We start from the raw sequence: 22880 nt of genomic DNA, 5'->3' as shown, positions 1-22880 counted from the left end.
GACAAACTTCTTAGCAGAGCCTGTTGTGATAGGACATGCAGTAATGGTTTTAATCTAAAAGAGGGTAGATTTAGACTAAATATAAGGAAAAAATTTTTAACAATGAGGGTGGTGAAACACTGTCATAGGTTGCCCAGAGAGGTGGTAGATGCGCTGTCCCTGGAAACCAAGGGGTTTGGACAGGGTTGGACAGGGTTCTGAGCAACCTGATCCCAGTTGAAGATATCCCTGTTCATTGCAGGGGGGGTTGGACTAGATCACCTTTAGAGTTCCCTTATAACCCAAATTATTCCTAGATTCTATGATTCTATCTTTTGGTTTATGTGAGTATAGCAATACTGTTGAAGAACATTAACATCACAGACACAATCTATATCTGCCATTGTCATAATGAAGATATCTGAACAAATTTTTGGCTCACAGAATTGCAACCTTTACCTTTACCTTTATATAAAATGATGGAGAGTAGGTAATGGTTTTCCTATTTAGGTACTCATTAAAATGTGATTGACACACTTAGGACACCTTTGAAACCAGTTTTCCTATGGGTTGTTTGACCATTTCAACTGTAGCAGTCACTTGGCAATAGATTCTGTTCCATTATACAGTATTGTTTCTCTTCCAATACAATTGCATTAGAGCCATCCCTATCATCTCACACTGCCTAACGCCTGATTATCTAACAAAACACAATGTCCTCTTTTTTATCCATAGTGCTATACTTTCTTCTAACATATAAATTGATTAAGGTGCAACACTGCAGGTAGGTTTCTGAGGATAACAACTGCATTCTGCATACAACACTGAAAGTTTTAAGACATCACAATCTGCTTCAAAATAATCCGTAGAGAAGCTAAAAATATTTTTACCTCTTTTATATGTAAACACTTTCTATGTAAAATCTTTTTTGTGAATCTTGTGCTGTAGTTTACTTACACTTATGCAATTTATTTAAGTGACTGTATAACAGAAGCTTGAAAACACTTGCAAGGAATCCATTGACAATATATTGTTCTATCTGATTAGATAACTTGAAGAATTTCTCATTAGATTTGCTTATGTACCACTTCCATTCATGCCAAAAATGTGTATCTGTATTTGTGTGTACAAAGCTTTAACTTTGAGCTGCACGCTCTTTGTTGGTTTTGTTAGACTTTTTTATTTCTAGATGGTGTGCTTTTTTAATTGGTAACAGAAGAATATAATGAGTTTTGGGGCACCAAAAGAATTGCATTTGTGAGACGAATGAAGGAGCTTTTCCAACGACTGGTGAACAGTGAAAGGAAGACCTGCGAGACAGTATGACTCGCATATGTGACACGTGGCTCTCAATGACATTTGCCAGAAGAACATTCTCCAAGTAGCTTTTGCATACGGCTTATAGAAATAAAATAGTTATGATTCTTGTGGGTTTTATGCTTTAAAGGCTTCATTTCAGGAGGTCTGGATTTGTAAGTGAGAAAAAACCTCGAGGTCTTCATATTATAAATCTATAATGAGTTTAATAGTCTCAGTTATTGCTATCCATTTATTTTCTTGAATTTCCAATGTACAGGTTCTCCATGCCTAATGAATGGATTAGTATGTGGCATATCTCTGGTATGCATGCTATCTAATAAATCAGGCATTTTTAACACAGTGTCTTTATCTTAAACTGTACTCTCTGCTTGTCTGTTTTTCTGTATCAAAGAAAAATTAAACAAACCCTGAAACCTTCAGGATTCTCCGTGTACTGATTCCTGAGCTTTACCAGCATGGTCCCTCCCTCTATGCAGGAAAATAAACCCCACTTTTAAAAGAAAAATTGGCAAGAATTAAGGCAAAATTGATTTTATCAGTCTAACATGAAAACACAGAAAGTGCAAGAAATACAGAGGAAATATGGACAGTGCAAGTGGAAATAGTGGAAGGGAAATTCGGAGATAAGTGCAACACTGAAAAATGCAAAAGAGTATTTTTTTTTGAGGGAATCACTTCTGACGCAGCATGCAGCTGCTGTGTGGTCTCAGGACCTTTGAAGACCAGGGTGACATAGTACAGTGTTGGTGATAGATTTCATAGATCAGCAGGAGCCCCCTGCTCCTCCTTGCAACCTGTATGTTAAGTGTAGTGAATGAGTGGTACCAACTGAGAGATTTCTAAAACTGGTCCAGGTCTAATAAATGTTCTGTGGGCTGCTACCCACTGCAAGGCTGGCAGGAGAGAAGGAGGAGGAGCATCACAGTATGTTAGTTGCACATGATGTAAAATGTACTACACTTTCTCTAGTTACAACTACAGCCTATTCACTGCAATAAAAATGTCTTTCCTCTAGTTCATGAGGAAATCTACACTTTTCTGTTCTGTCCACATAATGCCTATGAAGCCCCTCCCTTTCTGAAGGAAATCCCTTCACACATCTGCTACATCATTCACACTGATGAAAACTCTTTCAGATTCCTCTTTCATCAGTATTTAGACCCTCAAGATCCCCAGGCACTCAGCTGCAGTTAATGCTTCGCTTGAAATTTCAGAACTTTTTGGATGCTGAGGCTAGATGCCACCCCAGAAGGAACAGGTTTATTCCATGGTTTCACGGCTTTAGAGATGTAGGGGAGAGGAAAAAGTAAAATTGCCTCGTAGTCTTACAATGCTTTATGGGCCTTCTCAAGCTTGGGAGACCTGGAAGATGGAAAACTCCTTCTTGGCTTTCTTATGGTTGTCATCAAGTCATCAAAGCTTCACTCCAGTGGTCTGGCATTGTGGATCTTCTGATACTTGGTTGTGCAGTGTGATTTTAGTTTGAGTAGGTTCCCAACCTACCAAGTCAGGACTCTTCTGGCTTGAAATGGAAGTAAGATGCTAATTTTTTGCTGCACTTGTTTTACTGTTGGAGTTTATAATGTACTTTTCATACTACCTATGTGACCTGGTAGGGAACATGAGGTAGGATGAGGAGGAGAGAAGAGCTGAATGCAAATTTACTGTCAATGCTAAATATTGCCTTGGTGTTTCTGCGGTCAATTTTAATCCTTGAAATATTTTCCTACTTTTTGCTTTGAAAGAAAAAATCTATTTGTGAGTGTGAGAGACTGGAACCTAAAAATAATTGTCTCAAGTTTGCTTAATTTTCTGCAAGCCAACAGGAGGTTTGCAAGGTTTCCTGTTGGGTTTGCTGCCTACGGGCTGAAGGGAAGATGGTGCAGACTTTTGGCAGACCAACAGGATGTCTGGAAGTTCACCTGCTGCTGCCTGCGTGGTGTATGTGCCAACCAAAGGTACCCCAAATATGGCATGAAGACTTTGCTAAACCAAATGCTGCCCAAGCAACAAGGGATGGAAAATCTCACCCAGCAACTGCGTCAAACGGTGATTGGCCAAGCCAAGATGACCTGCATGCTGATTATCAAAATATGAGCCGACAGGGACTATAAACTCGTGCCATGCCAGACCACAGTTGGGACCCTCACCACCGCCACTTGAGAACTACGGATCAACGGGACGCCGTTGAACTCCAAGGACCAGCAAGACACCATCGGGCCTGTGGTGGTGACTATACTCTTGCTGTGCTCCGTAATTCTGCTTCTCTCATTTCTGCCTTTTCTCTACATCCTCCTTTACTCTACTTGTTTCAGTGACTAATGCTGGGGAATAACAATAAATCCGCAGTGAGCGGCATCTAACCTCGTTTGTGTCTTAATCTCATGCTCAGAATCAGTACAAACCCCTCCTGGACCAAACATAGTCAGACCAGGACGTAACAGTGAGGGCAAGGAAGAATCTGTTTTATAAGCAATATTGTTCACCAAGATGCTGTCTGCAGAAATTTTCTACATCTGGAAAGGCACAATGACTTATTTGAGAAAGCACGTGAGGTTATATCTCTACTAGAGCTTTCTTCTGTGTCTGGAAATCTGCTGTACATGTTCTAAGGACATACCAAAAGGGTGCCACAGCCTTCAGCCAAGGTAACATGTATGAAGGCAGTTCTGCCTGTGCTTTCTATCTGATATTTGGTCTATATTTGTACTGCAGGTAATGAACTTGAAAGAGTCTGAAGTCTTTTGAGAATCAGAGATGTACAAGAGCTTTGAAGAAGATGCAAATTATCGTTATACAAAAGCATTGCTGTAATACTATTGGACGATGGGGGGAAATATACACATTTTTTTCTGAGCCACTGCATTTTAATTCTGTTGCACTGATTTTTTGTGCCATACCTCCTAAGTTGAGAGTCACGTATTTCACTGATGAATCATACAAGACTATTTGCTTATCAAAAATAAATATGCATACACAAGTATTTGAATTTTATGACACAAAGCTGGGGGGGGTGGCTGACACACCGGAAGGCTGTGCCGCCATACAGAGAGACCGGGACAGGCTGGAGATCTGTGCAAAGAGGAACCTTATGAAATTCAATAAGGGCAAGTGCAGGGTGCTGCACCTGGGGAGGAATAACCCCATGCACCAGTACAGGTTGGGGGCTGACCTGCTGGAGACCAGCTCTGTGGAAAGAGACCTGGGAGTCCTGGTGGACAACAGGATGACCATGAGCCAGCAATGTGCCCTTGTGGCCAAAAGGGTCAATGGCATCCTGGGGTGCATCAAGAAGAGTGTGGCCAGCAGGTCGAGGGAGGTCATCCTCCCCCTCTACTCTGCTTTGGTGAGGCCACACCTGGCGTACTGTGTCCAGTTCTGGGCTCCCTGGTTCAACTTCTTGAACTGCTGGAGGGAACTGCTGGAGAGGGTGCAGCAGAGAGCTACCAAGATGATTAGGGGACAGGAACACCTCTCTTATGAAGAAAGGCTGAGGGATTTGGGTCTCTTCAGTCTGGAAAAAAGAAGACTGAGGGGACACCTTATCAACACTTAGAAATACTTAAAGGGTGGGTGTCAGGAGGGTGGGGCCAGGATCTTTTCACTGGTGCCCGGGGACAGGACAAGAGGTAATGGGCACAAACTTGAGCATATGAAGTTCCACCTAAACATGAGGAAGAACTTCTTTACTTTGAGGGTGGCAGAGCACTGGAACAGGCTGCCCAGAGAGGTGGTGGAGTCTCCATCTCTGGAGACATTCAAAACCCGCCTGGACGCGTTCCTGTGCAACCTGCTCTAGGTGACCCTGCCCTGGCAGGGGGGTTGGACTAGATGATCTCGAGAGATCCCTTCCAACCCTGTGATTCTATGATTCTAATTTCAAATTCACCACACCTTGTGCAAGCAAACGGTACAATGGAGTGGAAAGAATAAAAGGGTTCTGATCAGTGGACTAATGTTGTGGGAAGGTTTGACTGAAGATAGAGGACAGGAGCATATTCTGAAGAAAATATGCTGCGGCATCTCAAAGGAAAACATGTACTGAAGAGAAATGGAACCCAGAAAAAATATTTCACGTTCTCCCATAACAGCAGTGGCAAGTAGTAGCAATGAAGCCTGCTTACATTTTAGTACTTGTGAACTGTTAGTGCAAATGTAAACATATGTAGGGTCTCGATGATTTTACTGAGATTTGGAGTTGCATTAATATAATCTGGAAACTGATGTCGTATTATTCACTTGATATAGCAAAATATTTAATCAATTGTACTGAGTTTTTTTAAGGCTGATGGGAAAAGCATGAGAAATACAGACCATGGGTAATTTGTCTTTTTACAGACACTTGAACAAAAATATCTAAAACATAAACTGAGAATTGCTGTAACAGCACACACTCCCACTCATGAAACAGGAGAAGAGAAAGGCAAGTTATTTTCAAAGCTCGCAGATCAGCTTGGAACCAAGAAGATTATTTCCTATCAAAACCAAGGATGCACCAGTGAAAGAAACATCAAACTGAATCAGGCTGGGCTTTCATGTGAAATTAAACAATGAAGACTTGATGCTGTTTTTAGAATGATATTGTTATTGACTCTTCAATAACAAGCACATAGCAGAATACAATTTTTCACATCATTTAGAAATCACACCCAAGTTTAAACTAAAGCAAGAGGTCTGATAAGAGATGATCTGTTGTGATAAAAATAAGAAGTACATTTTAAGGATGTACTACTTATCCCAAAATATAAGAAATAACAGGTAATAATAATTAATTTGATGTGATGGAAACAAGTCTATGTGATGGAAACAAGTCTTAGATCTTTACCTTTGTGGCAGCATCAAAACAGACAAAGCCCATGCTAAAGTCAATGGTAAGTCCCATAAGATGACTCTCCAAAACACAGGCATACGTCTTGCACTGTAAAAGAAAAATCAGAGAAGGTAGTTACCACAGAACGCATTCCTTCAATTTCTTTCTAGGACCAGTATTTATGTGTCTTTATTCTAAAGTTTCTCAAAATTATCAAAATTATTATCAGAATTAAGTCATTTGTGTGTGATTTGTGTCAATTTATTGCCAGTGTATTTCAAATCAAAGGTTTTATATCAGTGATGAAGTTTTCTAAGTATTGTAAGAGGCTTTGCTTCCATTAGGGAAAAAATAAATCAGAATCAGAATTGCCTCTGTGGTTTACCAATGATAGCTACTAATAGGGAAGTTTTAATTATTTTTGATCCCACCCGGAGTACTGCATCCAGCTCTGGAATCCCTATTGGAACGAGCCCAGAGGAGGCCACAAAGACGATAAGGAGGCTGGAGCACCTCTCCTATGAAGACAGACTGAGAGAGTTGGGATTGTTCAGCCTGGAGAAGAGAAGGCTCTAGGGAGACCTTATAGCGGTCTTTCAGTACTTAAAGGGGGCCTACAGGAAAGGTGGGGAGGGACTTTTCATCAGGGAGTGTAGCGACAGGATGAAGGGTAACAGTTTTAAACTGAAAGGGCGTAGATAATTAGATATTATGAAGAAATTCTTTACTGTGAGGGTGGTGAGACACTGGAACAGGTTGCCCAGGGAAGTTGTGGATGCCCCATCCACGGAAGTGTTCAAGGCCAGGCTGGATGGGGCTTTGGGCAATATGGTTTAGTGGAAGGTGTCCCTGCCCATGGCAGGGGGGTTGGAACTAGATGATCTTTAAGGTCCCTTCCAAGTCTAACCGTTCTATGATGCTATGATTCTATGATTTGTTTTGGCACCTGGTAACTTCCTCTGACATTAATATATTCCTTTTATCTTTTTTTTTAAAAAAAAAACATTTGTAAAATATCTCTTTGGTATGCTGTTCAGGTTTTTTTGTGTTGTTCTAAATCTCAGTGAAAAAGGCTGAAAAAAATCTGAAAAGTGGACCAATATTTCTCAAAGGTTTCTATGAGAAAACTTGAGGTCCTGGAAGACTTTCTCATTCTATGATTTTTAAATCTATGCACCTATTTATTTCCATAACACCACACTTCAATACATGCTATGAAACAACTATAGTCTCGTTTTCAGGATCAAAACTATTGCTATGCCTGAAGGCTGACTTCAGGTACAAAATAACAAACTTGCACTTTTCATTACAAGATACATAAAAAAACTAAACCACTTCCAAATCTGATGTAAATTCTTTGAAGAAACCATTCTTATTTTACAGAAATTTTAACCTCCAGATTAAATAAAATATAGTTATATTACTCAAATGTTGCTGTAGCCACTAAATATACAAAATGAGAACAAAAACTTCCATGATATATAATGTGTCAAAGAACCAAAATATAAATTGTAAACATGGGAACAATGTAAGTTACTAAATTATCAGTGTTACAAAAGAATATATTATTATTTTTGGCATTTTGATTACTAAGGATAAATCACATGTTTTTACTTATATATTCTTTGGGTGGGCTCGTTGGATTCCAAATGGTCATCCCCAGAACACAAGAAGCTGAAAGGCTTATTAACAGCTTCTAAGAGTTGGAATAAACGTTGTAATGAAGGAAAATGGAAAATTTCATAGCTATATACATTCTTTGCTTACATTAAATTTTACTTTCTTACACTTCAATATAGATTTCTTTTCTGGAACTGAAGTATTTGAGTGAATTGCTTTCATTGATCAAATCAGGTCTCAAATGCATACAAACAGTTGTTGGTTAATCTTTGTGCACACACCTTGGAGCTCTAGAATCCAGGTTTCAAACACAGTGATATCCACTGAAGCTGAAGGACACTGTTAGTTATCAGTGGGGCACAAGTGCAGGATTTAAGCAAGTCTATAGACAAGGCATGGGCATCTATAACTCAGAAGTAAAAACAATCCATGACACGTGTTTTACAAGATGATGTCATATGTTACTTTGTGATCCACCACAGGTGTTCAAAAGCTATAATTGCGTGTCAGTAAATGAAAGGTTTCCTGCTGCTGCTGTTGAGATGAAAAGCAGTGACTGGTCTATTGTAGCTTCCAATACTGAAAGAACTTCACGTACTTCACTACATGTATAAAATATGAATTCATACAGTATAGAGGTGCACTTGATCATTATAACTATTAATGCATAAATCCCCAAAATTTTTAATTACTAAATCAATGATTCAGCTCTGTAGTGTTGCAGTCATACGGTATTTGTGTTTATATTAGCAAATAAAAGTGTCCTTTTTTGGAGCAGCTACACCATAAAACTGCTGTGAATACATAAACTTTGATCATAAATCAGTGTTGTTAGAAAAGGAGAGGATACTGCCTTTGGCAACATCTCATTAGTAGAAGAAAAGAATGCAAAATAATCTGTTTCACAGTGACTTACTACTTAATGAATTCACATACGCAAAAATGCTCAGCTTTCACATGCAAAGCAAAAGATGTACAGTTTTGTAGAATTATCTCGATAACTTCCTACAAGACGCAAACTACATTTTTATTTGTAGACCTCCAAGATATCTAGAAGAGACATAGAGCCTTTACTGAGAATTAAAATTTGGCAAGGACACAGTATATCAGGTTTAAAATATGTATGGCCATCTAACTCATCTGACCTCCCACCTCCACGCCAGAGGTCAGCCTACAATGCGCATTGCAGCACCACGCTGGGCTGGCACAGCTATCTCTGCTTAAGCACAGCGCTGTCCCTGGGCTAATTAGCTTCACTGAGAAGTTAAGATTTATGAGAAACAGGACATATCAGTCTCGGTTCAATGCTGCACTGAAAAAGCAACCTGCTTCCCAGACTGAAGGTTGTTTCTACAAAAGGCAGCGCACGGTCTGTGGAGAAATACCTAGTTCAGCTCAATGCGGTTATCAGTAGGAAGAAACTGCATTGTAAGATTTAGACAACCAGTCTATGCTGATGCTTTATTTATTCTTTACTTATACGTAAGACCAGTCTATTACCTCGGATCATATATTCCTTTACAGAGAAGTAAAAACGTGAGAATAACAAAAGGCTCTCTGGACAGCGAGATTTTCATTTATTTTGGGAAGAACGTCTCTTGCTTTATGCATGTGTTGCATGCACTTGCACATGATCTGGTCATAGATGAGAGTAAGAATGTGAACTTTCAGACACTCCTTAACTCTGTTAACATTTTTCTCATCTTTATTTTCTTTAATTTGCCTTTTAATTCAGACATTTGGAGAAAAAAAAATGCAGAAATTCTTCCGAGGAGACTTGATAATTTAAAATTTCTCATACATTTAAGAAACGCTTTAAATCATTAACAGTGACTATTAATAATATATACTGTGGATGTTTGGCTTTGGTTGCTGATTTCTCACATAGAGCTCATGAAAACCTTATCAGAACTGAAGCATCCCCCTCCCAAAAGAAGCAGAAGATATTTCATCACTCGTTTCTTGTTCTCTCACAGAATACAGAATCTGAAATAGACTTTCTGAATAATTCAATGGGTCAGGCAGGGGCTGAAGGAGACAACCCAAAGTTGTTCCTTAGATTCTACTCCCTCAATACACACAGTTTAAATTATGGAAAGAATGATACGTTGTAAACCTAGTGTAAGCTATCTCTGAAGATAAAGGAAACCGTAGTATAAGTCCAACATTTAATTCAGACTTTCAAATTCAGACTCAACTTCAATGGAGACAAAGGTTAAAGTACTGTAACGCAAAGCAGCTTACACAATAGTCCTTATATTAGGGTACAAACAACTCCAGTACAAACAAGAAGGACAGCAAGAAAAAAATAATAATGATGAAGTGGTGAAAATTTTAGCATAAAGTATCAGGAACAGAAAGGGAACCTGACAATCATATATAATTGCACACCATTATGCACGCTATAATAGTCTCAGATTCTTCATATAACAATGCTGTGAGATAAAAAGGAAAAAGGATCTCCATTTCAACTACATTTTTTTTTCTTTTAATAGGTAATTAGGAAAACGGTTTAGCATCTCTTACTACTCTAAAGAAAACTAACTAAAGATTGCCTGTAATACACCACAGTGGCACCACTACAATATTGTACCACATATTATTGCTAAATTATTAGCAGCTTGACTATGTTTCTTTTAATATATTTCTTTCCTAAAGAAAAAAAAACCAAACAAAAAACTGCCTGATTTTTGTTTTAGATACACCTCTGGCAGAAGCAATGAATTAGGCTTAAACAGAATTTATTACATATTTATAGTGAGGTATTTTAAAAATATATTATTTTCTGATATATCCTTTAGAATTAAATCAGAATAGGGCCCTGATTAACCTTTCATAGAGGTTAATGCCAATTTATACTCGTTGAGTAACTCTGTTATTATGTTTATGATTACGGAATAGTACACAACACATTCGAATAATTTTAAATGGCAGTTTTAAACTGCAGTTATATTTTCTAAATTATATGATTTCACAGTAAGACAAACCTGCACACAGCTGGATTATCATTCACATGAAATTTGAATATTCATATGAATATGATTGCGTAAAACACAAATTTAGTAAAAACGTATAGTTGATACCTCAATTTTGTACTTGTCACCTGTGTTTCTTATGGAGCAATGAAAGAACTTGTTGGAGACAAACTATACCACTACTTAGTCAAACCAGATTTTATCTGAATCTGCAAATTGGTGGATGAAAGCAGTAACAAATTGCTGAAAGAAAAAATGAGGAGGCCAAGATCAGTTATGCTAAAAATTAATATTCTAATTTTTTTTCCGAGCTGAGATATAGAAAGAAAGGCAAGAAATAAAGAAAAAAAAAAAAAGTGAAATCGTAAGTGTGAGTTCCACAATAATAATCTATCATGAGAAGCCTGTTTGTTCACATTCACAAATTTGCTATAACCCATCTCAGGAATTCTGTCTCAAGAAATCATTACTTCGAGTTCATAATTGATACTCTGAATGTCAGTAGAGTGAAAAGAAAGCTGGAAAGGTTAAGATTAACCTGAGGTTAAGATTATTAGGGAAATACTTTTTTGGGAAACATGGGAGCAATTTTGAATAAATGTAATTCTAAAACCCAAGAGAAAAAAGAAAAAAACAAACCAAACCAAACCAAAAGCTAAAAATCCTACAATATGAATCAATATTAGAGAAGAACAAATACGAAGTGGCTTCCGGGATAAAACTTATTCAAGAAAATTGCCATATATTCTTTTACTGATGGCACAGTAGTGCTTCTACAAATAATGTTTCAGTCAGTTATATGAGAAAGACAAAGCATCTCACATTTTTTGTAGCAGAGGATATATACTGTTGCAATTTTTATACAGAAAAACTACACTTATATTTTTCAGCTTATCAATAGGAGTTCAGAAGGTAAGAATAGCTCCTGTAAAAGGTAGCAGAGTGCATGAACTTAAAGAGAAAAGCTGAACCTTCTTCAACTCCTCTTCCAACAAAAGATAATGTGCTTTACAACTGACAGCAGCGTAGTTCTTGCAGAATGGATCATCACTAGTATATACTAATTCAGTCCATCTGCATGTGTTGGTTTATAGGTCAGAAGAGGGCTAATACATAACTAACAATTTGTCTAAATAAAAAACTGTCAGTGCTTGCATTCCCAGGAGGATGCAGAAAATGAGTGCAGCAAAAGTGCGCGTTAACCAATACTTGCACAGGCTGATATATTAATAAGACTTTTGTAGGCGTGTATACAGAATAACTCATGGGAACATCAACTAAAGCTGTTCCAGTTACATGTATTTTTTATTATGAGAACATCAACATAACAACTAGGATCAGGTGAATTATAATTGTGGTGGATATTTTTTTCTCCTTTTTCAAATCAAAGAAACATGGCTTTTTGGTCATGTGAGAAAAACAGAGTTATCTTTAAATACTATGTTATGTAATTTTGCTATAAAATCCAGCAGCAATATGTACCTGGATGTCATCCATCTCTCCTCTGCCCATCTGATGAGTAAATACGAATGAAACAAGAAACGTGTGAAAAAGGAATAATGTATCTTGGGTACGATTTTGTTCATACATAAAACAATAATAATTTGAGAGCTGCAGGAAGTCAGCAAATTTCTTAAATTGCATCATTATTTCATATAGACCCTGTTTGTTAATGTGAAAAAAAGTAATCATCACAACAGTTGTTCTCACCTGTATCCGTTCAACTTCTAAAAAAGTTGCTGTTTGGAAGGCTTTTTCCCATAGTGTTAGGTCAGACTCTAGTTCCACAGAAAAGTAAAGATCTTCTCCAGATTCAGACTGGACACTGAAGCAATGTTTCCGCCGGTCCAGTAGATCACTGTCCTGATGAAAACCTGAAGTTATATAATCTGGCATACATCAATTAATATTTTTAATTGCAAACATCTATGCCTCAAACCTAGCATTTTTAAAAGGCATTTTTAATGACATAACAAGGTAGCAACTACTGAGAGCTCAGGAACTGAAAATTAGGGGTTTGGTCTAAACACTCAAATTTCAATGAATTTTAAACAGGCCACCTACATTCAGGTTGGTACAGAACAACTAGCATAACTTCCAATAGTTTAACAAATCAATTCTCAAAAATGGTATCAGCTATATGCTTTTAAATTAGATCAATTCTATAAAAGGTGTCAACTTTCTATTCACATGAGAAGAACACAAATAGCTTCTCTGACCTCTTTGACTCACCAACCCTACTCTGGAAGGCTGGCCAGAGGAAGCAATCGATTTATTTAAGCAGTATGAAAAGTCCATCTGTTCTATTTTCCCTATAGAGACTAGACAAAACAAGTTCACATTTCTGGTGGCTTACAAAATCCAACATAAAATTTGTCTATAGCTGCATACTGCCAGTAGAGACTATAGTGGCTGCCAGTGGTTAGGTTGCTGGCTTTGGACCTGGAGGAAGAAGCTAATTTTGGCTTTACTTTCAACACACCGCCACACAATGGATATCAGGTTATGAATATATAATATTTAATGATTGCTAGCATTTGTAATTGGCACTAAATAAAAGAATAACCGAGTTAATCAGGAAATCCATCATTAAAAATTTTTTCAATGATTTTTTTAATATAGGATGCTTTATGCTAAAATTCAGGCATGCAATTTGTCCTTGTGAAAAATTCACTTGCAGAAAGAGTTTTACTTAATTTTGTCCCTACTACAGCAAAGTACCTGTCACAAGACACAAGCTCACTAGCTGTTCTTGCACATACATGTGGAAATTTGAGTATATGTAGCTTGGATGCAATTTCTACAGTGCTACCCCATAGTAGAGCACACAGTTGGGATCAGTAAAGGAGACTTACAGGACAGTATTGCCTTCTGGTTATACACAACTTGAATAGACCAAGGGGACTGTAACCAGCTGATACAAGCTGGAAGAGCACCTTATGTTGTTCAAGCCAGCTGTCTCTAGGGCAGAGAACCAGGAACCTAAAGCTGACTGAAATGGAAATACATAAAACAGGAATCCGTATGAAACTGCTGCACTCAGGCAGATAAGTAGGCAATGGAAGAGTAAGCACTATTTTCCTCTTTCTTTTCATTCCGTAGACATGTGACAGCCCTGCTCGAGAAAGCCAGTATGGCAAGCATTCGTGAATGCTCTTGGTTCAAAACTGCTTTACAGTTTCTGGAATAACCAGGTATGGAGGCAACTTATCCTCTCTTTGCAATCACCACGACAAAACCAAGTTGCTCAGATTTTAAAATGACCAGTCACTGTGGAACAATCTCATTCCTTACTTCCATCAAATCCTAAGCTTAGTAGCTCATTGTCATAAAGCTCAGTAGTTTTAAGTCATGGATGGAAAAATCAGAGTGAACATAGGCTGTTAGATCTTAAAAATAGCATTTCCAAAGAAATTAATATTCTCACAGATATTTTTCCAAGTGTTCAAAGGACTGTGTAGTTGAACTAGTTAGATGTAGCTGAATAATAGCCTATGTCCTATGACAAATACTTTTGTCTCTTTTTTTTGTCTTCTTTTTTTTTTTTTTTTTAATTTCCACTCAGGCCCTTCTGCTAAAACTAAAATGTCAATTCTGCTCACAGCATGTTTTGACTAGCATTTAAAAAAGAGATTAGAGATCATAATGTCTAGGTTGTTGTTAATGACACCTATGCTCTACTACATGCTCAGCCTCAAAGCGCAGAGCAGCAGCACTGTGAAAAATGTTTAATCTTGTGGATACGTGTAGCAACATAAAACCTTGTATCTAGCACCTGACAATACAAACCCCATCAATAGGAACTGGATGAGTAAAAGCACTGGGCAACCCTCACTCCTCCAGGGAAGAACAGCTACTTCGTGTAGTATAACAGCACTTCTCCTCCAACAGATCTGAAGCGGGGTCTTAAACTCTTTAAGCTCCCAGAGATACACCTGATTGAATGTGTATGTTGGTCTATAACCAAATGGACCTATTCAGCACGGAGTCTGACAAAACTCGTGTGTAAGGTACATATCTGTCCCAAGGAAGTTCTTCATAGCTACAACCTCAGAAGAAACTAAAAATATTTTGAACTCATTTTCACCTATTCTTGTCAACAGTCAGTAGAGAACCATTAATTTTTACTAACACAATTGTGCACAAAACTCTTAAACCTTATTTGAAACAAGACTGTGGCACTATGTGGGATCACAGGAATCACAGTCACTAAAAAAAAAAAAATGAACCAATAGTCCCTGTTTTCAAATGGGTGGGAGTTTAGTGCAATGCACAGTTCCAGAATGCATATCTCTAGCTGAGCCCAGCTAAGGTTTAACGCTTTTACATTACATTGTTAGACTCTCCCTTTCTTACAGGTTTTTTTTCCTTTTGGGAAGAATACACTGGTTAGGAAAAAGGGAAGAGTTCTTGTGTACACTGTGACAAATGAAAGTGTTAAAAGTTTTACTGAGACTGATCTCTGTCAAAATGCGTTTGAAAAATTCAGAAATCTCAAAATAGTCTTTTGAAGTGATTAAATAAAAGCTTGTGCATTTTATTACCAACATTGCTGGCAATAATTGCACTAGATTTTATTAAGCATTACATCAATCTTAGAGGATGAAAAGAGAAATAAGAGCTAAATAGGATCTACAATATTAAACCATGTCTTTGCTATTTATACATTAAAATGAGAACATAATTTGCTTTAGAAAAGATCTAATCAATAGCAGGTAACATTTCCCCCCAGTGGTTTGGATATAAAAATTTTACAATATATCAACTACTAAATCCTATTATGACAAATAACACACACATTGTACTCATTAATAGAACAGAGTAAAGCAAAGTAATACAAAAAAAGAAAAATAAAATTCAAAACAAAATTTATTCATACCAGAAAAACATTTTTTAAAGATCTGAAATATTTTACGGGAATTTAAATTTTGTGAAGTTCTTTTTTGGAATGAAAACAAAATTCAACATTTACATAGAAATAATAATTTTGCATAGAATAATAGTTTCATTTTTTTGACTAGCTGTAATTTGATGGTCTGTATGTACTTGCGGTTTTGATATCCATGTTTATGGTTAAGTCCATGGTAAGAAAAGGTCAAGTCAAATATATTTAAATGTTTTACTATAGTTTGAAAAGCATGGTTGACATACATATGAGGTATTCATTTCCTACTTAGTGGTATCTCATTCTACTTGTAAAAATAATTTGGTGCAAGGCTCCCTTTAGTACTGCTTCTGCTCCTTTTAGCTGCAAGATCTTTCTTTAATTTTTCGTTTATGGTCAGGTATCTAAAAAGTGAAACCTGTATCTAACCATGTTTCTATTTGTACAATAGACAGCTGTAGGAAACAATATATAGAAAAAGGTAAAAGATAGCTATCCAAATGTCCTTGTAAAGGTAGAAATTCAAAGCAAAATTTTGTCTTACAAATCCAACTAAGAATTGTCCAAGGACTCCACAAGTTTAACATAAACTTGTCACAAGTTTCAAAACCAGGTCCGGATTATGAAGGAGTCTTCATTAATTAACTTTTACCAAATGGTTATTTCAGCTAAAATATAAAATGTCATTCTACCCATTTAAGAATCTGCTATAACCCTGTATTTTTATAATCACTTACTAGTGAGCCAATTCCATGTTGATTTTTTAAGAACTCTTTCATGCCATTAATAATTAGCTGTAGCATTTGCCCTGGTGTTCTCAATGTGAACTGGTACAGATTTGCTGAAGAGGAACAGTCACAAAACTTGTAGCAGTATGCTAGTTCCCTACTAGAAGGAAAGCAGTCCTGCTGAAGGATGGGCTGTGAGGCAAGTCCTTGGCTTACACCCAGCTTCAGGGTAATCCAGTATCTCTGCTGACAGGATGGTATGACTCCTGCTTGCCTAATTAATAATGATGTCCATGTTAAGTGAGAGTAATAAATTTGTCTAAGGGAACCAAGCATGGCTCATTAGGCAGGTCCTTTCAAATTAAGGCAGATTGCTTCTTTATCACTGAGTAGTGACATCGCCTTCTCTTCTGCAGAGGTAATCTTTTCTCTTTTGAAAGATTGCCTTCTCCAGAAGCAGCACTGATCCTTTTCGATTTCAATTTCAGTGTCTTTTCATGTTATGTATGATGAATGCATTAAATACTCATATTTTGGCTATTACTTAATCCGCTAAGGTGGAAGAGACCCTCAACTTTTACTATAGTCAGTGAGAGTTGAGCTGTTCTATTCTACAAAGACCTGTGCGATAGAAAACAAAGCTAGGTCTACCAGTTTCTTGCTCATTACATGATTTTTTCCAGAGGAGGTGCTCAAGAACTGTCTGGAAGTCTGGCTTACATGTAAAGTTATATGTGATATACAGAGTAATTTGGCAATAGAACTGTAAATATTAGTGACACTGGCGAGTTGTTTTTGACATGAACAACAATTCATGTAAGATGTCCAAACCATCCTAATCAGAGATGTATATCTAAACAGACAAAACAGATGTTGATTTTTGAGATAATTTTATTTCAGCTGTTGAAATGAGGTAAATATTCATATTTGTGGTATGATTTATAAGAATTCTTAATAATATGCAGATAAGAAAACAAAAAAACCCCGTTTTCTTTGTTGACTAGTTTAGACAGCCCTGCAAAAAGAAATCTTTTGTAGCATAAGCAAGATTCAAACCTAGCACTTCCATGCTCTGAAGATAAAAAGCATTCTCTCATCAATTCAAGAGTGCAATAACTCCAATGCGACTGTAAAAACAAATCACATCATGCCTTTACTCCTGCTGGCATCAGTGCCCTGATTATTTTACTGTTTGTGTCTCCTTTCACTTATCTGCTCCATCTACATAAACATAAATCCTTCTTCTAAGGGATTCTAATGATCTACTTCTTCATCTGAAACTTTGGGAACACTTTTCTTGAGCATCACCATTTGTTGCTATGGAGATGGTTCTAATAGCATGTACAGGCAACAGGGAAAGGATTCACTCCAGAGTGAAAAAAAGATACTGCTTCTCCAATGTATCCTCATTAATCAAATAATAAAGAAAAAATGACCCAGTCAGTCACGCACGTGTTTGTATTTATCTCACCTTATTTGGACCCTTCTGAATTTTAATATTAAAAAACATAAGAAAAATGTTGAAATTGCATGTATATATATATGCATTTAAAGAAACACAGAATGACAGCTAAACTACAAGTGGGCAGAATGTTTTTCAATGTCCAAATTTTATGAAAATATGTTTTCTCAAGGGGAAAAATCGTTATAATTACAGGATAACTTTTAGTTTCAATTAAATTTCCATTAGAAAGAAAGATCTGGCTGATTTCTTGAGAGAAACAGAAATGTCCATTCCCTGTAACCTACTAGATACATCAGTAAGCTTGAATTACTTTCTTATTCTGCCTGAATAAGAAAATTAATTTCCTATTCTGCCTGATTAAAAGATGATGCAGTCTCAAAGACCCTCATTTGAATCAGAGCAAGAGTCTGAACACAGGTTTCTCCTCAGCCGATGCCATAATTGTGCCTATTTCTTAATGGCCTCCACTCAGAAATTAAAATAATTTATTTTAATGCTATATGAGGAAAATTTTCAAAATTTTCATAAAACAGACTAACCTTTTGGGGAAAAAAATATTCTAATGCTTTCCAGAGAAGTATTGGTGGTTATTTTCTCTGAAAGAGAAAACAGAGACTGATGGAATTATAAACAGAGATTAAAAAATGTGCTGATCACATTTCTGAGAAGATATTAATGTTTTGTATCTCTCCAAACTTTGCAGCATTATTTGCTGGAAATTAAGTTTAAGAACAGATCCCAGAAGAGTAAACATAATGATAATAGACAGCAATGCTAAGGAGTGATTCTGTCTTTTCATTCTGACTCCTTGTTTACAACTTTCTCAGATTTAAATAGTTGTAGCTGGGGTTTTTTTCCCATATTAGTTGCCTGCCTGAGGATATTTTTTATTTTCACGTTTTAGTTAAAACAGCTAAATCAATTCTGTGAAATAAATTAGGAAAAGGAATGAAATTGGTTTGTCCTTGTGAAAAATAAAGAAAGAAAGAGACAAGCAGAACCATCCCCTGAAACTGCTTTTTGGGCTGCTATGGGGCCTCTGTTCTTTGGAATGGCAACAAATGCTTCAGGTACGGAAGGCAACCTTTACTGCCCTTGAAAAAAAATACAAGTTAAGATCTACTGAAAATGTAGATGTTCTGGCCAAAATTTGGCTGTTACCATTTTGAAGATTTCATTCTGAACGTGCTCTATCCCCATGGTGTATAGGAAGAGAAGAACCTTTCCTACGGTTCCCAGCTGTCAGGGGTTGTTATGCTACTGGCCATGGGAAATGAGAGCAGGATATACTATTTCTCCTTCAAGAGGCTATGTACCTCTTAAGAATAGAAAAAAAGCATCGGACTCAAAAAACAGAACTGGGCAGACTATGTGAAAGAAAAGTCCTTTTAATTCTCACATAGTGAAATTTTTGTGGGGTTTGGCTTTTTTCAGCTTTAGATGCATTTGTTTGAAAAGTAGTAAAAGGTCTTTTAAAAGTCTTTCTCATGAAGGACACAAAAATTGGAAGCATAAGAATTAAATCTGATTAAATAAAAGGCTGGAAAATTACCCACCAAATTGATTATTCATTATAATAAAAGCATTACTTACAAGACCTCATACTTTTTTTTTCTTTACTCTTTTTTTTTAAACACAGAATTCTTTGCTTACTCAAATAGCTTATGAATACATTATGGTAGGCTGAGAATAGACTAGGATAGCATAGAGAAAGTGTATGTGTTGGATATCAGTATGTCAGCAGATTTGTATCAGTAAATGTGCAAAAAAAATGATATTTTACACATACTCACTAATAATCACTAATCTCTGAAGAAAATTCAAAAGTGCCTATGGAAAAGAAGATCCTATCATAAAGCTACAAAATAAAAATTAATTAGGAAATTAATATTTTTGTTTTCAGTGCTGACTCTGGCTGTTGAGACTAATATGTAGACTTCCACCATGAAGAGAATGCACCAAAGGAAATTTTTGAATAGTTGTCCCTGGGACAGGAACAATTTTCTTCATATAATGAATGGGACACAGATCCAGTGAAAAAATACAGTATAGTCACTGTTGCCTGAAAACTTATATTCCTAAATTCTTTATGTAATAAAACTCCAACATCTTATCCTAAATTTAATTATTGCAGTAGTCAGAAAGAAAGGCAGGAAAAAACTCAATTAATTAAAGTATGTGACCAGAAAATAGCAGAAAATTGATAAATGCTACACAAAAAAAACTTATTAAAATTGATGGATCAGAATATATTAGTGGATAAAATCCTGAAACAATGTATCACATCAATCTTGAGACATAACCTGATTAGACTAAGACAGTGAGAGGAAACCTCAGACTTTGCATAAATCTTGAACATCTGGGATGTGAGACATATATGTGTCTTTCCAGAGTATCCTTATTCATTATTTATATTTCACACCTGATTTCTGTTCTTTTTCATCATTACTTTTGTCTTACTTTAAAAGTTGAATTTGGCTTTGCCTTTCAAGGATGTTGCAACACCACTGTGGGTCTCATAGCTAGACAGGCAGCAAAAAGCAACATCTTAGGAGCAGGTAAAGCTGATGCCTTTAACCAACAGAGGGGTCGCAGGAGTCACTTAAACATACGTTTTCTGTATCTGTTATTCTTCTTCTTTTCCTCTGTGTGTTTATCTTGCTGCTTCTTCTAGGAAGCAGGATCAGACTGTGAGATTGGCAGCCCCAGCCCAACACAACTGACTCTTTTTTTCCCTATGCTATTCTAATATTGCGTTAGAAATGTCAAAGAAAGGGTTTTTTTCTTTTTCAAGAAGAGAAACTTCTCTAAAATTAAAGGGAAAGAGAAAAAGCCTTACTTAATAACTTCACTTTTCGAATATGATTTCTTCCTCCTATTCTGAATCAAATAAAAACTTAACAAGCCTTTATACTGTGACAGTTGTCATGAATCTAATAACTGCCTCTTCGCTTTCAAAAAAGACTCTTACACAGTGCTGTACAGCTACAGGAACATAAATACCTTTGACACTCAGGGCCCATTAAATTTATCCAAATTAACACACCATGGATTAAGGATTGTATCACTATGTACACAGTGAAGAGAAATTAACGGACATCACATACAGAACCACAGAAAGTATGGATGATTGAGTCAGAGGTGTGCACATCTCTATGCAAGAGCAGCTACACACCAGCTTATGGTTATAGGGATCCAGTGATGGAAATTCTAACGGTCTTGTCATGAGTTCTATTTGATTACTGAATGATAGTAGTGCCTGAGAAGTTTATCGTATAACTGAAGCCAACTTAATGATGGTCTTAATGACAGTGGACATGGAGTTCATTTATGACTTTTACTATTTTTCTTAAGCTATAAGACAACTGTAATTCTAGTTAGAGTAAAAACGGATCCTCTTTTCTTTTGAAATAGTCTTAAATTTAGAACAGGAAGCAAACCAAATAATGAAAATGTTTAGAAATTAAACGCTCAACAGTTTAGCACTTTTTCTATGAACGGGCACCTGGCTAAACCCTGGCTAAATATCTAATTTTCCCTAGATATAGCATTAACCTATTCATAAAAGGGATCCATTACTTACGCCTCCTAAGCAGTTTTGAGTACGTGTGAAGTGCTTTAGTGGAATCACATCAGGATGCAGGTCTCAGCCATTGAGCAAATTATGTTTATGGTATAACTCAAAATACATTCTGTACCTTCACTTTCTATGTTTATGTGTCTATTGGCATTAATTTTAAAATGTATCTGAATACATAAACATTTTCAGTAGTTTCCTATGCTTTTTATATCATCCTTTTCCCACACTTGACTTACTGGAAATGCAGAACAAAATTACAGGAAATTTAAGTGGGAAAATTAACATAACTGCATTTGAGGGTTTTACACATACTAACAACTAAATATGGAAGGAAAAACAAGTCTTCTGAGACATCAAGTTGGTCCTCATTAATATAGTAAGAAAATTATAGCTGCACTGATGTGAATGATACCCGCTATAAACGTCAATGATTCACCACCCCAACATAGCATAGACTGCCTTTCACAATTATCCTCATATTTCATTTCAGAGCTGATCTGACACCTGAATATGTTTCCAGGTTTATGCTGAATTAAATGTGCTTTTTATTGTAAATCTTCAAATATTTTTGTGTAACCCCTTGAAGATAGAAGGCAGGTAACTGAACTATAGAAAGCATTTTCTCACAATTAAAGGAGATGCTTGGATTCAGCTGAAGAGCATTAGTAACTCAAGGAAACAAGGCAAACTTGCTTGCAGAGAACTGCAATCTTTTATAGTACTCTTTATAATTTACCTGAAAAATTTAACAAACATTTTTCTAGCCCCATATGCAAAAATTGCTTAAATAATTTTTATTTACCAATTTATCAGAAACTTAAATCTTGCTAAAATATACACACTTACACATGCATGCACATGCACACACATCCAAAACACACACGTTAAAACTGCATATCAAAAATGTAAGAGGTACCAAAAAGACATACATAATTCAACCAGCTTTGAAGTACTAAACAGGACAAGGCCATCTGCCCATTTTGGAAGCTAGTGATGTAAGTATCTGCTTTTCTGGAGTATTGAAGATTTGACCAATCCCAACATTGGAATTAGTTAGTTAATGGGGCTTTACCCATCAAAATAGAGGATAGGGTGAAACAAGCTTCTGCCAGAATAAATTAGAAATATTTATTCATAGTAAATTCTACGACCAATTCTGTTGAAAATAACTCACAGCTACATTTTAAAGTCAGAAGTGGTATCATTAGATTATCTTGCCTGACAAATTGCTTAACACAGATCACAGATTTTCATGCACATGCTAGTGTCACTGTCCCACTAGCATCAATTCGAATAAAACTGGTGGTAAAAAATGAAAGCGGTTTAGAAGTGATCAGCTTCTCTTACCAGTGCCTTCCACTGATTAATCATCAGAACTTTTACAGTTTCTAACTTCCTCCCAATTTGAAGTTACCTGAGTTTGATTTCTACTCGCTCTTTGTTTTTACCTGTTCCTTTTTAGTGTTAAAGAGCTCTTCAATGCTTCGTATTTTCTCTCTCTTAAGGTACTTCCACCCC

The 22880-nt window shown here is 36.5% G+C and overlaps 1 protein-coding gene across 3 annotated transcripts in view; it reads right to left on the bottom strand.

Moving 5' to 3' along the window:
• SNTG1 (syntrophin gamma 1) overlaps window positions 1-22880 on the bottom strand; it is a 357236-nt gene that overhangs the window by 26347 nt on the left and 308009 nt on the right. For all 3 annotated transcript variants that reach the window (XM_063326848.1, XM_063326847.1, XM_063326849.1), the window contains 2 exons: window positions 12415-12567; window positions 6125-6217 (listed from right to left, as the gene is read on the bottom strand). In XM_063326848.1, coding sequence (XP_063182918.1) covers window positions 6125-6217; window positions 12415-12567 — 246 coding nt within the window. The remainder of the gene's footprint in view (window positions 1-6124; window positions 6218-12414; window positions 12568-22880) is intronic.

This window comes from Chroicocephalus ridibundus, chromosome 2, assembly GCF_963924245.1.
Source record: "Chroicocephalus ridibundus chromosome 2, bChrRid1.1, whole genome shotgun sequence".
Lineage (NCBI taxonomy): Eukaryota > Metazoa > Chordata > Aves > Charadriiformes > Laridae > Chroicocephalus > Chroicocephalus ridibundus.
Note: the sequence above shows the minus strand (reverse complement) of the source record. Positions and strands in the feature narration are given on the sequence as shown.